Raw genomic sequence first — 16,030 nt, forward strand, 5'->3', positions numbered from 1 at the left:
TGCTGCATAATAAACTGTCCTAAATGCTATGTTTTCTTTAATGCATTTGTAAATGGGATTATATGATAGTAATTGACTACTCTCTGCTCACATACTCATAAGTCTGCATCAGCTGGGAGTCTCTATTTTACGTTTCTATAGCTCATCGAGGATGAGGTGTTAGGCTGTAGTGCGCCCGTCTTGAACCTATTTTTGACAGTTTAATCTTTTAGTTTACAAAAAAGATGAGTTTACCAAATGTGATTTGCCTTATATTTACATCACTGTTTTTATATCCATATATCCACTTTGTTTTCTACCCAGTGTCATTTCTCGCTCCCAATGTTAAAGTGTGACTCAGCTACCTGCGCTCTACCTTGAGCTATTGCATTTCACTTTTCCTGCTCGTAGTTAAAGTGTACAATTTGCCAAATTAAAGGGACTCTACAAAATTAAGAATACATATTGAATGGGTCCATGTATACATAATTCAAGCAAGTGTACAAAAAGGTTAATCGCATTGTTACATAATTGTGAAAAATTGAATCTCCTTGAGCCTAGTTTCCTTTTTACTGATGGTAACGTGGGATTATAATAATTCTTATGAATGTGGCCCAGGTGAATGAAATCTGTAGAAATACTTTGTTGGATCCAAGAACTCTTTCATGAGTTAGTAGTGTGTTTGTGTATATGTGTATTTATATATTGTTTTTTAATAAGTAAACACACTCACTGTCATATATGTACACACACCTACTCAATAATTCCACCTTTTATGTTGAACAGAAGTTTACAAGAAAGTTGGAGAGAATAGAAATGAAAATAATGATAGGCTGAATTAACGTAAAATTTTAAAAATATAGAAACTTAGACACAAAGATTTAATGTAGAATGGTTGTCATTAGTTTTATTTTATGTTTTGAAATATCTTTTATTAAAATTATTGGGGTGATATTGGTTAGTAAAGCTATATTGGTTTCAAGTGTACATTTCTATAATACATCATCTATATATTGCATTGTGTGTTCACCACCCAGAGTCAGTTCTCCTTCCATCACCATATATTTAACCCCCTTTTCTCTCTTCTATTACCACTTCTCCCCGCTTACCCTCTGGTAACCACTGAACTGTTGTCTGCATCTATGAGTTTTTGTTTCTTTGTTTGTCTTGTTCATTTTAACTTTTCAGTTTTATATCCCACATATGAGTGAAGTCATATAGTTCTTGACTTTTTCTGTCTGACTTATTTTGCTTAGCATAATAATTTCAAGATCCATCTATGTGTTGCAAATGTCATTATTTCATCTTTTCTTATGGCAGAATAGTATTCCATTGTGTATATATACCACAGCTTCCTTATCCAATCATCTAAGATATGGAAACAACCAAAGTGTCCTTCAATAGATAAAACTTTCTTTTACGTAAATTTTACAGTAACCACTCAAAAAAAAAATCGAGAACTTAGACATATAACATAAAAAAAGAAGAAACAGAGGGGAAAATCATATTTAGAATACCACCACACTAAAATAGCAGACAGCAACAAAAAGGCAAAGAAACAATGGAGACACCAAGACACCAGAAAACAAAAGACAAAATGGCTATAGGAAATCTTCATATATCAATAATCACCCTAAATGTAAATGAACTAAACCACCAATAAAAACGCACAGAGGAGCGTATTGGATCAAAAAACAAAACCCAACCATATGCTGCCTCCAAGAAACACATCATTGACCCCAACTGTTGGTCCCCCAACATTAATGGGCCTCCAAAAAGTCTGCGGTATTTATCCCAAAATGGAGAAATTTAAAAGACTGGAAGAGATTATAGGGAGAAACCGGACCAGCAATCACTTGGGGCAGCAGTCAGGCTGGTTAAATCAAGTTAAAGATTGATTACAGGGCCAGGGTCCTGGGCTTGACCCTCTGCTGGGGACCCAAAGCCGTTTTACTCAAGAGGGAGTAAAATGATCAGGAGATAGAAAAGAGAAATTTCCAGGATTCCTTGACTTGGGAATTCATGCACTGTGGTACCAAAACCCATTGGTGAAGACCTGACTCAGCCTACAATCAGATTAAAATAATATGGAAATATAAGGATTGATAAGATTATGAAAACTGGAATGTTTAAATAGGCTTTATGTTTTTAAAAAAGTTATGACAACTTTAATTGATTGTATCTCTTTTACCTGATTATATTGTGGAAATCTCACTGGCTAGCAGAAGGAGAAACTCTAGAAGGTAATAACCTTTCCACCCTCTTATGTCTATAGGATTGTTTAATACTGCCAGAAATATTTCCTGTTTGTCCCAGCTAGATCTGACAAGATATTTGAAAGAATTTAATAACTTTTTGATCAAGAAATTTGGCTAAATTTGGAACTACTGTCAGAGCCTGATAAGAAATGTACCCAGAGGGAAAGAAACATTCCAACAATGGGTGGATGGATTTGTCAGTCCTTTGCCACCATTTAGGTGACAACCCAGTTCTTGAGGTATGAAGCACAACTGTCCTTGTTTTACAGATGAAGTCTGTACAAGACCAGAGGTGTAGTCCAGAAACAATTCAAAGTCCACCAATTATTTTCACCTTATTCATCTCAAAAGGCTGATAAATATTGGCTTTATGAAACCAAAGTCTTTCTCACAGGAGTTTATATTTCTTTCCCTGTACTTTGGAGATGTAAACACCTGGTCTACCCAAGAACTCTTATCTGGGCCATCTTTTAAAAGGCAAATTTCAGGGAGGTAATCTTATTAATAAGAAAGAAAAACTCAGCCATTTGAACGGATCACTTTAACTTATTCCACTATTTTTTCCTAAACCAGTGAGTTTTTCATTATGGTGCCTGTCTCATGGCTGAAAGACCTCTGCTTGTGTCTGTCTGTATGTTCATGTGTGTTGTTTGGTATTTTCTACTTCCAGATGGTATTGTTAATTTATTTAAAAGGAGCTCTATTGAATTGGCTTAAACAAGCAAGTGCTTAGATGAGAATTCTCAATAATATAACAGAAACTAACCAAAATGCTTTTCAGAGTCACGTGATCTGGGAAAATATTTGATATTGAAACTTGTTTAGCATTTGGTTTGGATAAATTGGCATGTCCATAAAGTCATCAACATTAAATAATACTTTTATTCTACCGGGGTTTACTAATCAAATAAGTTCATATTACCTCTGTTGAAAAATTTGTCACAAGAAAAGTAACTTGGTATGATGAAATTTTCATAAGTCATCTAAACTTAATTGTTAAGAGCAAGTCAATCAAATAAATGTAAGTAGGATAAAATGTTTCTTTAGGTTAACTCTCTAGCAATAATTATATTGTATATGTACTTAAAAGTTTTTCTAATAAATCACTTTGGTAACTTGAAACTTTAAAGTTTTGCTAAGTAAATTAAATGATGGATAGTCATTGACTGTCTAGACCATTTCCAAATAAGATAAAATAATGATATATTAATTACTGAACATAGGTGTATAGATTTTTTGCTTCTTATTATAGAAGAACTAAAGATATTTGGGTCCATTAATAAACATGTCTCATACCACATTAAAAACATTTCTTTTTGTGCTATGAAAAAATATATTTCTATAAATTATAATATTATAATGTGTTCATAAATGTATAAATGCTCATATAATAGACAATTCACAATTGCTTGCTTCTTATTTTTCACTAGAAATTAACGTTTTTAAAGGTTAAGAATTCTAATATATGTACAAGTAATTAAAACTACAGAAATTAAAAATAATAGGGAAAACAACTGCATATACAAGACTTGAAATTTTGTAATGTGGGACTAAATGGCAGCTCCTAACTTCTGATATGAGTATGAAATTCCTCATTGAGTTAGCTTGTGGCTAAGGAACAAACTTTCCTCTACCCTCAGGGTTCTTTTGGCTGGTGTAATCATTAGCTAGACTTGAGACAGATTAGCAAGAGAAAACCTAATTTAATACATACGTATGTATGGGAACCCCACATACATGAGAGGTTCAGAGCTAGAAAGGGAACATTGGTGTGTAAGACATCCTGAGCTAGGGATGAGGTCGGGTGCTTTGGAGGCTTCAGAGGGTCATTGCAGGATGATAAGAGCAGATGTTTACTAAATAAAAATTTTCTGGGCCATATAGATGGGTCAAAAAGAGACTATCTCTGATAGTCTCCCATAAGGGAAAGGTCCCTCATTCAAGTTCTTATACGTAGTTAAAGAGAGGAGCAGACATTTTCTTGAGCCCAAAGCTAACATTGCCCTTAGCTCCAAATAATCCGCAATCTTGGGGTGGCTCGTTCTGAACTCCCACAGGGTGATGTGTCATGAAGCCCACTTGTATAGGGCCCAAAGCTTTACATCAAAGTCACACAGTTTTCCCCCTTATTGAAGAAGGAAATGGCAATTTTCTGGAGCTATCAGGGGTTGTGTCCCACCATAAATCAGTGCTTTGAAGAGCCAAGGGACCTAGTTAAGGCAGAGTCCTCAGGCTTAGACTTTTGAAGCATTCTAATTCAGGGTTGGGATAAGGTGCTGGGAGGTGAGTCCTCTGGCAGGTGGGAGAGTCATGGAGAAAGAGGAACAAAAACAGGATTGACTTGAATTCTAACCTTGTCCCTTAAGAACAAGAATTGGCAGGAAAAATTTCCATTCAGCCTAGACAAGTGTCTCAGAGGGAAATCGGGTGCCCAGAGGTGGCCGTCACAACGGAAGCAGTGCATAATGAGCAGATAAAGGGAGCTGAAAGTATCTCCTTGCTGCATAGGCAAGCCTGGGCTTTACAGGACATGTTTGTTGCTTTTGGATTCCTAAGCCTGGTGGGGACCATTGCTTCACTCCTTCCTGCTGTCTTTTCTGGGGACAGAGCTTCCGTTTCCATGATCAACCATCCAGGGAGGAATTCACACTTCCACCCAGAGTCCTGCCTCTCAGAGACCCCATCCAGGTGAGTCAGGGAGCTCAGCAGAGATGTCAGGAAAGGGTCAGAGATGAGGTAAGTCGAGAACTTTCACCTGAGGTCACCTGAGAGCCTAACCAGCCTAGCCCAGAGCAGAGAGATGGCCACGTTTCTTTGCCAGGTAGACTAATTAATGTAAAAATAGTTTAGTTAGTATTTTGAAAAGAGAAGAGTTCACTGGAAGCAGCAATACCAGGGTCATTGTTGATAATTCCATGATGGGAATGGACGTCAAGTTGGAAGAGACGGAGGAAGGAATGGGGGGCATAAAGTGGCTCCAGTAAAATCAGAACATACACAGGAGTCTTGCAGTTCAGGGGGGGCAGGAAAACAGAGGATTAGGTGTGGAGGCATCAGCAGTGAAGTGAGGGCTTTTTAAAAAACAAATTAAGCTGGGGTTTATTTGAGCGTGTTTTGTATTCATTAAAAAGATCCAGACCAAGGCGGTACATACTACCTTGCCACAGCCGTTCCTGAGAGAAACGTTTCGTGGTATCATTTCCCACATCGGGTATTCACATAAAAACACATTGTTTTGATAAATCTAAAAAAGGGATACTAAAGAGTTTCACTTTTTGCAATTATTTTATTCCTGGTGTGACTGCATATATTTTGGGTTTAAACGCCTTCTACTTCGCTGTTAATTGTGCAAGTTCTTTACACAGTTTATGGAGTGAAGGCTGAGTTCTTATTGTGGTTTTGGATTCCATACTTTCAGACAAAAATTGGAGTTTTTTCACCAAAGATTTTGCAATTTGACAGTGAATTATTCTATATATGTATAGATGTATTTGGGTGGTAAGTATGAAAATGTATAAATTATGTGTGGTCAGTTCTATCAGTCCATCATATTGTGTCCCCCTATTACTTTTTAAATGTAAAACGTTCCCCTTCACCCTTAGTAGTAATAATCTCCTTTCATACATATTGTGTTCTTATTTCACATTTGTTTTGCTTTATTGCCAACTGTGTGCTTTTTGAGGTTAGATGTGTTTTTAAAAATAGCAGCTACCTTTTCCCACCAACACAGCAATACACACACATGAAAACACTCACACACACACACACACACACACACACACACACACAACTGACAAAGAGAACCATGAAATGATTTTGTGTGTATCCTCATGATGTATAATGCATTCTAACACTTTTGTGTGTGTGCCGCATTGATTCTATTATATTTAAATCTCACAAACCATAGTCTGACAACCTAATGAGTCCTGACCTCAGATCATGGAAAACATTTCTTTAGTGTCTCCTCCATACCTAGGTTAGTATTTCCTTCTTCTCTTCTTTCTCTCATCATCAGCAATTCTCTGAGGACACGTTCTCACTCCGTCATAGGAGACACAGTTTTTCAGCCACTGTTGCTAATTAAGCTAAGTCTCGTGAGAGGGTGGTACTAGTGTAACATCTACATGTGTCACTGTCCAGCAGGGAAAAAGACATGGAATTAAATAAAAATTACACCGTGGGCACCCTAACACCTACATTAAGTGCATGAGAAAGTGTTCTTTTCCTGTGGGAATGTTAAGGCGACAAAGGTGCATGAAGGAGAGGATCCAGTCATTTTGAGAAAGCAGATGGAGTTTGGAGGATGGAGAGGGGGTGAAAAATTCCAGAAAGCCCAGTGGGGAGACTGCAAGCAGAGGAAAGTTGGGTGTGTAAAGGCTCTGAGCCTTATGCTGTGGTGTCAGGTGGAGCTGGGAGTCAAGTTCAATGTTAAGGAGATCAGTGTGAGGGAGGGCAGGGCCCTGTGACGGTGAAGCTGGCACAAAGGTCACAGAGACTTGAGCTTCCTGTTTGGAGCTACAGAATTTTGGCTTCTATCTCCATTGGAGAGTCAGTAGGGGGGATAAAAATCAGGGAGTTCGATGATCAGCTTCGTAATGTACTGAGATGTCCATGGGTCAATGCGAATATCTGGCTAGAGGGGTCCCAGCCTGTGCCAGATGTGAGATAACTAGGAACTGAAATGGGGCTGTGGAATTGGGGACCAAGAGGTAAGGAAGCAATGGAGACATTTGAGAGGTAGAAGAAAGAAATCAGCCTCACCTCATCATCAGAGATAGCCATTCAGTTTCCAACAGGAGGGACTGGGCTGAGTCTCTTACACACACTGCTCAGATCTGTCACCACCCTGATGGACACCACTGTCTGCACTGCTTGGGTGACGATATTAGCATTTGGAATGGTCCGCCTGTCTCTCCAGGTTCAAAATGCTAAGATGGGGTAGATCCCAGAATGAAAACCCAGTTTTTTGTTTCCAAAACCGTTTCACTTAATGTAATTTACAAAAGTCTCTTCCCATTGCAGCTTTAAAAACTTTGTTTCTCATGCACATTGTATATTTTCTTTCGTACATTGTAGATTTATTCTCTTAGCACATTTTCTGCCGGGATGTTCATTCTGTAAGGTGTTTTCACATCGTAATGATATTGTTCTTTTCTCTTTCAAATAAATTGGTTTTGCTACTTTATTAGTTATTGTGGGTCTCAAAGGAACGTAACCGTGGTTGGCATGTCTCCAGAAACAAGGATGTTTCTTCCCATCATTATCTCTCAGGGAACATCCCACCTGATCAGATCTCTCTGTCTCTCTGTCTCTGTCTCTGTCTCTGTCTCTCTCTCAGTCTCTCTCTCTTTCTCTCTCGTGTGTGTGTGTGTGTGTGTGTGTGTGGTTTATGGAGCATGAGCAGTTCTCAGGTCAGGGGTACCTCGCTCATACACGCCAAAATGTGTCTCTTAAAATACAGATGCCAGAATATTACCAAACAGAGGGAAACAAAGAAGGGATCACTTCTACTCACTGGAGCCCTTGGGAAATAAATAAATAAATAACGTGGGAGGAACATGTAATCAACCGACTCCCTGTGTCTTGTAGTTTCAGCTGAAGCTGACAGGCCTTCTCAGTCCTCAACATTCTCTTTCACTCCATCCTTATCACTCTCCTTGCTCATTCCCTCACCACAGGTTTCCTTGTGAGACATGATTATTTGAAACAAGTGCCAACCTCAGGACCTTTGCACTGGCTCTTTCTTATTCAGCTACACACTTCCCAGATGTCTTCATGTCTTGCCCTTTGTCTTCCTTGAGGTCTCTGTTCAAACGGCACATTCTTTGCAGGTTTTTCTCAATTCTAGTAAAAATAACACACTCATCCATCTTTTGTATACCTTCTTTCTTTTCCTTCAAAGAACCTGCCCAGACTGATGTTATATGATTTTTTTATTTCCTTATATTCTTTCCCCTTCATTGAGTTATAAGAACTTTTGCTTCTCAGCACCCTACAGTCCTTGATGAGTAAATGTCAGGACTCAGCATATATTGTGTTTCCCCGAAAATAAGACCTAGCTGGACCATTAGCTCCAATGCATATATTTAATTTTTGGAGCAAAAATTAACATAAGACCTGGTCTTATTTTAATATCGGACCAGGTAGAATAGAATAGAATAGAACAGAACAGAACAGAACAGAACAGAACAGAACAGAACAGAACAGAACAGAACAGAATAGAATAGAATAGAATAGAATAGAATAGAATAGAATTCCGGGTCTGATATTAATTTTTGTTCCAAAAGACACATTAGAGATGACGGTCTGGCTAGGTCTCATTTTTGGGGAAACACGGTATTCCTCAAATGCAAGAAAGAATTTCTCATCAATCCTATAAAATACGTGATTTACTGTGCAGAAAGCTGAGAGTGGGACAGGAATTCCTAATCAGAGATGTAATGGAAGAGTCCTTAAAGGGGATCAGTTTTCTACAAAACATATATGTATTATATATGTATTTGACTGCAAAATATAAATTGTGTCATTTCAACATGTCACTAGTGTCCATGTGTGAAGATTAATCTTGTTATATTTTCATTCCTAGTCATCACCTCCATGGAACCAGACAATGGTACACGAATTTCAGAATTTCTTCTTTTAGGACTTTCAGAGGAGCCAGACCTGCAGCCGCTCCTCTTTGGGCTTTTCCTCTCCATGTACCTGATCACTGTGTTAGGAAACCTGCTCATCGTCCTGGCCGTCAGCTCAGACTCCCACCTGCACACGCCCATGTACTTCTTCCTCTCCAACCTGTCCTTTGCGGACATCTGTTTCACCTCCACCACCGTCCCTAAGATGCTGATGAACATCCAGACGCAGAGCAAAGTCATAACCTATGGAGGCTGCATCACGCAGATGTACTTTTTTATACTTTTTGCAGGGTTGGATAACTTCCTCGTGACCGTGATGGCCTATGACCGCTTCGTGGCCATCTGTCACCCCCTGCACTACACGGTCATCATGCACCCCCGGTTCTGTGGACAGTTGGTTCTGTTGTCCTGGATCTTGAGTGTCTTGCATTCTTTGTTACAAAGCTTAATGGTGCTGAGGCTGTCCTTCAGTGCAGATTTGCAAATCCCCCACTTTTTCTGTGAACTCAACCAGATGATCCAACTTGCCTGTTCTGACACCTTTCTTAACAACCTGGTGTTGTATTTTGCAGCTGTGCTGGTGTGTGGTGGTCCCCTGGCTGGGATCCTTTACTCTTACTCCAAGATTGTTTCCTCCATACGTGGAATGTCATCTGCTCAGGGGAAGTATAAAGCATTTTCTACCTGTGCATCTCACCTCTCAGTTGTCTCCTTATTTTATTTAACAAGCCTAGGAGTGTACCTCAGCTCTGCTGTGACCCACAGCTCACACTCAAGTGCAACAGCCTCGGTGATGTACACAGTGGTCACACCCATGCTGAACCCCTTCATCTACAGTCTCAGGAATAAAGACATAAACGGGGCTCTGAAAAGATTCCTTGGGATGACAGAAAGAAATATAACAGAGTGATCATGAATGCTGTCTTTGAACATCAAAACATATGAAAATGTTTAAATAGAGATTATTGTAATTGTAATTGTCCTCAGTTTTGTTTGCCTTGATTGTTGTATGATTTAGCTGATGCTGCATAATAAACTGTCCTAAATGCTATGTTTTCTTTAATGCATTTGTAAATGGGATTATATGATAGTAATTGACTACTGTCTGCTCACATACTCATAAGTCTGCATCAGCTGGGAGTCTCTATTTTACGTTTCTATAGCTCATCGAGGATGAGGTGTTAGGCTGTAGTGCACCCGTCTTGAACCTATTTTTGACAGTTTAATCTTTTAGTTTACAAAAGAGATGAGTTTACCAAATGTGATTTGCCTTATATTTACATCACTGTTTTTATATCCATATATCCACTTTGTTTTCTACCCAGTGACATTTCTCCCTCCCAATGTTAAAGTGTGACTCAGTTACCTGCGCTCTACCTTGAGCTATTGCATCATTTCATTTTTCCTGCACATAGTTAAAGTGTACAATTTGCCGAATTAAAGGGACTTTACAAAATTAAGAATACATATTGAATGGGTCCATGTATACATAATTCAAGCAAGTGTACAAAAAGGTTAATCGCATTGTTACATTATTGTGAAAAATTGAATCTCCTTGAGCCTAGTTTCCTTTTTTCTGATGGTAACGTGGGATTATAATAATTCTTATGAATGTGGTCCAGGTGAATGGAATCTGTGGAAATACTTTGTTGGATCCAAGAACTCTTTCATGAGTTAGTAGTGTGTTTGTGTATATGTGTATTTATATATTGTTTTTAATAAGTAAACACACTCACTGTCATATATGTACACACACCTACTCAATAATTCCACCTTTTATGTTGAACAGAAGTTTACAAGAAAGTTGGAGAGAATAGAAATGAAAATAATGATAGGCTGAATTAACGTAAAATTTTAAAAATATAGAAACTTAGACACAAAGATTTAATGTAGAATGGTTGTCAGTTTTATTTTATTTTTTGAAATATCTTTTATTAAATTTATTGGGGTGATATTGGTTAGTAAAGCTATATTGGTTTCAAGTGTACATTTCTATAATACATCATCTATATATTGCACTGTGTGTTCACCACCCAGAATCTGTTCTCCTTCCATCACCATATATTTAACCCCCTTTTCTCTCTTCTATTACCACTTCTCCCGCTTACCCTCTGGTAACCACTGAACTGTTGTCTGCATCTATGAGTTTTTGTTTCTTTGTTTGTCTTGTTCATTTTAACTTTTCAGTTTTATATCCCACATATGAGTTAAGTCATATAGTTCTCGACTTTTTCTGTCTGACTTATTTTGCTTAGCATAATAATCTCAAGATCCATCTATGTGTTGCAAATGTCATTATTTCATTTTTTCTTATGGCAGAATAGTATTCCATTGTGTATATATATCACATCTTCTTTATCCAATTATCCAAAGTGTCCTTCAATAGATGAAACTTTGTTTTACATAAATTTTACAGTAACCACTCAAAAAAAAAATCGAGAACTTAGAGATATAACATAAAAAAAAGAAGAAACAGAGGGGAAAATCATATTTAGAATACCACCACACAAAAATAGCAGACAGCAACAAAAAGGCAAAGAAACAATGGAGACACCAAGACACCAGAAAACAAAAGACAAAATGGTTATAGGAAATCTTCATATATCAATAATCACCCTAAATGTAAATAAGCTAAACCACCAATAAAAACGCACAGAGGAGCGTATTGGATCAAAAAACAAAACCCAACCATATGCTGCCTCCAAGAAACACATCTCAGCTACAAGGACAAATACAGATTCAAAGTGAAAGGGTGGAAATTGATACTCCAAGCAAATGGTATCCAGAGAAAAGTGGGTGTATCCACACTTATAGCAGATAAAACAGACCTCAGGATAAAAAAGATAACAAGAGACAAAGATGGACATTTCAGAATGATAAAGGGGACAATAAGACAAGAAGACATAACATTTATCAATACATATGTCCCCAATCAGGGAGCACCAAAGCAACTACTAACAGAACTAAAGGGAGCAATTGACGAAAACACAATTATAACAGGGGACCTAAGTACATCATTGACAGCTATGGATAGATCATGCAAACAGAAAATGGGTAAGGAAATATCAACCTTAAATGATACATTAGATCAAATGGACATAATTATAGAGCACTTCATCCTAGAACACTAGACTATACATTCTTTTTCTAGTGTACGTGGAACGTAGTCAAAAATAGACCATATGTTGGGACATAAAACTAACCTCAACAAATTTAAGAAAACTGAAATCATACCAAGCATATTTGCTGATCACAGGGCTTTGAAAAGAAAGCAGGAAAACCACAAATATGTGGCTATTAAACAACATGCTATTTAAGAATGACTGGGTCAAAGAAGAAATAAAAGGAGAGATCAAAAGATACATAGAAATACATGAGAATGAAAATATATCCTATCAATTATTGGGATGCAGCAAAACAAAGTAATAAGTAAGAAATTTATATTATTACAGACCTATCTCAAGAAACAAGAAAAATCCCAAATAAACAACCTAACATTACACTTTAAAGAACTAGAAAAAGAACAACTGAAACCCAAAATCAGCAGGAGGAAGGAAATAATAAAAATTAGAGAGAATTAAATGAGAGAACAAAAATAAATAAATTCAATGAAATAGAGAACAATAGCAAAAATTAAGCAACAAAGAGCTGGTTCTTTGAAAAGACTAATAAAATTGACAAACCCCTGGTTAGATTCACTAAGATAAAAAGAGAAAAAGCACAAATAAACAAAATCAGAAATGAAAGAGAAGTTATGACAGATATCACAGAAATACAAAGCATCATACAAGAATACTTTGAAGGACTGTATGCTACCAAATTCAATAACCTAGAAGAAATGGACAAGTTCTTAGAAACAAATAGCCTTCCTAGATTGAATCACGAAGAACTGGAAAATGCAAATAGACTGAGCAACAGTAAGGAAATTGAAACGATCATCCAAAACCTCCCCAAAAGCAAAGGGCCAAGGCCAGGGGTCCAAGCTTCACTAGTGAATTCTACCAAACATTCAAAGAGCATGTAACACCTGTCCTCCTCTAAGTCTTCCCCAAAAGAGCTGAACGTTTATCAGTACTTCCTAACTCATTTTACGAGGCCAACATTACCCTGATTCCAAACCCTGGTAAGTATAACACAAAAGAAGAAAACTACAGACCAATGTCTCTGTTGAAACAGATGCAAAAATCCTAAACAAAATACTAGCAAGTTGAATACGACAGTACATTTAAAAGATTATACAGCACGATCAAGTGGCGCTTATCTCAGGGCACAAGGATGGTTCAACATATGCAAATTGATCAATGTGATACACCACATAAACAAAATAAAAGATAAAAATCATATGATCATATCAATAGATGCAGAAAAAGCATTTGACAAGATACAACATCCATTTATGATTAAAACACTTAATAAAATGGGTATAGAAGGAAAATACCTTAACATAATAAAGTCCATATATGACAAACCCTCAGCTAATATAATAAATGGTGAAAAACTAAAGCCTTTTTCTCTATGTTCAGGAACAAGACAGGGTTGCCCCCTTTCACCGCTGTTATTCAACATTGTATTGGCAGTCCTAGCCAGAGCAATCTGGCAAGAGAAAGAAATAAAGGCATCTGAATTGGGAAGGAAGAAGTTAAATTGTCACCTTTTGCAGATGACATGGTTCTTTATATAGAAAACCCTAAAGACTCCACAAAAAAACTATTAGAAATAATAAACAAATACAGTAAAGTTGCAGGATACAAAATCAATGTACAAAAATCATTGCATTCCTAGATACTAACAATGAAATTTCAGAAAAAGAAATGAAACAAACAATTCCTTTTACAGATAACATGTCTTATAGAGGATCTCCATAGGTTTAGTTTGTTCGGTGATCTACGAATTTTATAAACTTGGATATCTAATCTCCCCACATTTGGGAAGGTCTCATCTCTTATTTCTTTAAATACGCTTTTTCTCCCTTTGCCTCTCTTCTCCTTGTGTAGCTCCAGTAATTCACAAATTTCTTCTTTGATGGTATCTAAAAGATCACGTAGGCGTTTTTCACCTTTTTTTTATTCCTTTTTCAAATTCTACTCTTACTAAATAATTTCCAAGTTCCTGTCTTGTATCTCACAGATACTTTTTTTTCTTGGGCCATTTTCCTGTTGATGCTCTTTATTGCATTTTCATTTTATTCATTGAATTCTTAAGCTCCAGAATATCTTTTTGGTGTGGTTTTTTTTGTGATTTCTACCTCTTTGTTAAACTTTTCATTTTGTTCATGTGTTATGTTCCTGACTTTATTGAATTGTCTTTCTGTGTTTTGTTGTATCTCATTGAGTGTCTATAAAACAGCTATCTTGAACTCTTTATCAGGTAAATTATAGATATTCATTCATATCTTTGGATTTGGTTACTGGGCTATTATTGTGATACTTTGGTGGTCTCATGTTTCCTTGTTTATTTACATGTTCCTTGAAGTTTTGCATTGCTGCCTTTGCATATGAATTAGTGGTGATTTCCTCCAGTCTTTACTAACTGCCTTAGAGGAGAAATACCTTCTGTCAGTCCTGCTAGAGGTTCTAAGGCCTTCTCCTATCTTCTATGGTTACATCAGCTCCACACTTTTTTTTTTTTTTTTTTTTTTTTTCAGTTTAGTGCCACACTTCTTGCTCTCTCTTGTGGCAGGATTCTTAAACTTGTATGCCCTCTGTCAAGCCTACAAGACACAAGACCAAGTGCTGACAGCCTCTCTTTGTTTTCCTGAAGGAGGCATTATAGCTCAAGAGACTATAATACTGAATGTCAACTATAATATATATATATAGTCACAGGATGTGGAGTACAGCATAGGGAATAGAGTCAATGGAATTATAACAGTTATATACGATGTCAGAGGGGTAGTAGATTGGGGGAGGGGGATTATCCCTGTGTGAGGGGTGTAAATATCTATTACATTCTTTTGTACACCTGAAACTGAAAAAGAGAGAGAGAGAGACAGAGAAAGAGAGAGAGAAACTATGGTCTCTCCCAGACCTGCACATTCAAGTCTGCCAAAGCTCACTCTTACCACCACTTTAAGAAGCATGCACAGGGGTCGGCCCAGTGGCTCAGGCACTTAGAGCTCCATGCTCCTAACTCCGAAGGCTGCTGGTTCGATTCCCACATGGGCCAGTGGGCTCTCAACCACAAGGTTGCCAGTTCAATTCCTCAAGTCCCACAAAGGATGGTGGGCCCTGCCCCCTGCAACTAAGATTGAACACGGCACCTTGAGCTGAGCTGCCGCTGAGCTCCCGGACAGCTCAGTTGGTTGGAGCGTGTCCTCTCAACCACAAGGTTGCCAGTTTGACTCCCGCAAGGGATGGTGGGCTGTGCTCCCTGCAACTAGCAACGGCAACTGGACCTGGAGCTGAGCTGCGCCTTCCACAACTAAGACTGAAAGGAGACAACAACTTGACTTGGAAAAACGTCCTGGAAGTACACACTGTTCCCCCAATAAAATCCTGTAAAAAAAAAAACAAAAGACAAGGAAAAAAAAAAAAAGAAGCATGCACAGAATGGGGAGTGTATGGATGAGGCATACGGAATGCTGGGGGTACCTATGGGCCAGTTTGGGGGTCAATGGATGAGGCTTTCCAGCAACTCATGGGTGGGCTTCTTGGTGGTTTCCACAATGCAGTGAGTAGGATCTGCACCTCTCTAATGCCCTCTGAGATTCCTATTGGCCACTCTCCCTGTCTCTTCCCGCCCCTCAGTCACGGATCTCCTGGTTCAGTACCATGGATGGGGTGAGAGAGAAATGAGCCTTTTTGCAGCATCCCTCACAGCTGGGTGCTCACTCACTCACTTTCCATTTCTCCCATGGGAGAAATCATGGACTAAGAATGGTTCTCATGTCCCTAAGTTGTGCTGCCTAGTAGGATTCATGTAATGTCAAGATGTTCCTCTTACCAGCTCCAATAAGTACAAACTTCTTTTTTGTTTGGGGGGTGGGAGGGTTGCTTTAAAGAAGTGCTAAAACTTTTGAGCACCCGAATTTGTAGAAATCTGGACTTCCACAAAGACTCTCTCATTCGTGGGGGATTATCTAAGTCAGTGTTTTCCAGGGGCTTCTGGACCATGGCCAAGAGGAGCTGGAGCTGGGTCATGGGCCACTGCAGTGTCCACAGC

At 38.1% G+C, this 16,030-nt stretch overlaps 1 protein-coding gene across 1 annotated transcript; it reads left to right on the forward strand.

Moving 5' to 3' along the window:
- Positions 1-8,828: 8,828 nt before the first annotated feature.
- On the forward strand, positions 8,829-9,779 carry LOC141572813 (olfactory receptor 7A17-like). The gene has a single exon (XM_074338683.2). The coding sequence runs from the start codon at positions 8,835-8,837 to the stop codon at positions 9,777-9,779; it is 945 nt and encodes a 314-aa protein (XP_074194784.2). The 5' UTR covers positions 8,829-8,834.
- Positions 9,780-16,030: the final 6,251 nt, after the last annotated feature.

This window comes from Rhinolophus sinicus, chromosome 15, assembly GCF_057876585.1.
Source record: "Rhinolophus sinicus isolate RSI-liver-muscle chromosome 15, RSI-T2T, whole genome shotgun sequence".
NCBI classification, from domain to species: Eukaryota; Metazoa; Chordata; class Mammalia; order Chiroptera; family Rhinolophidae; genus Rhinolophus; species Rhinolophus sinicus.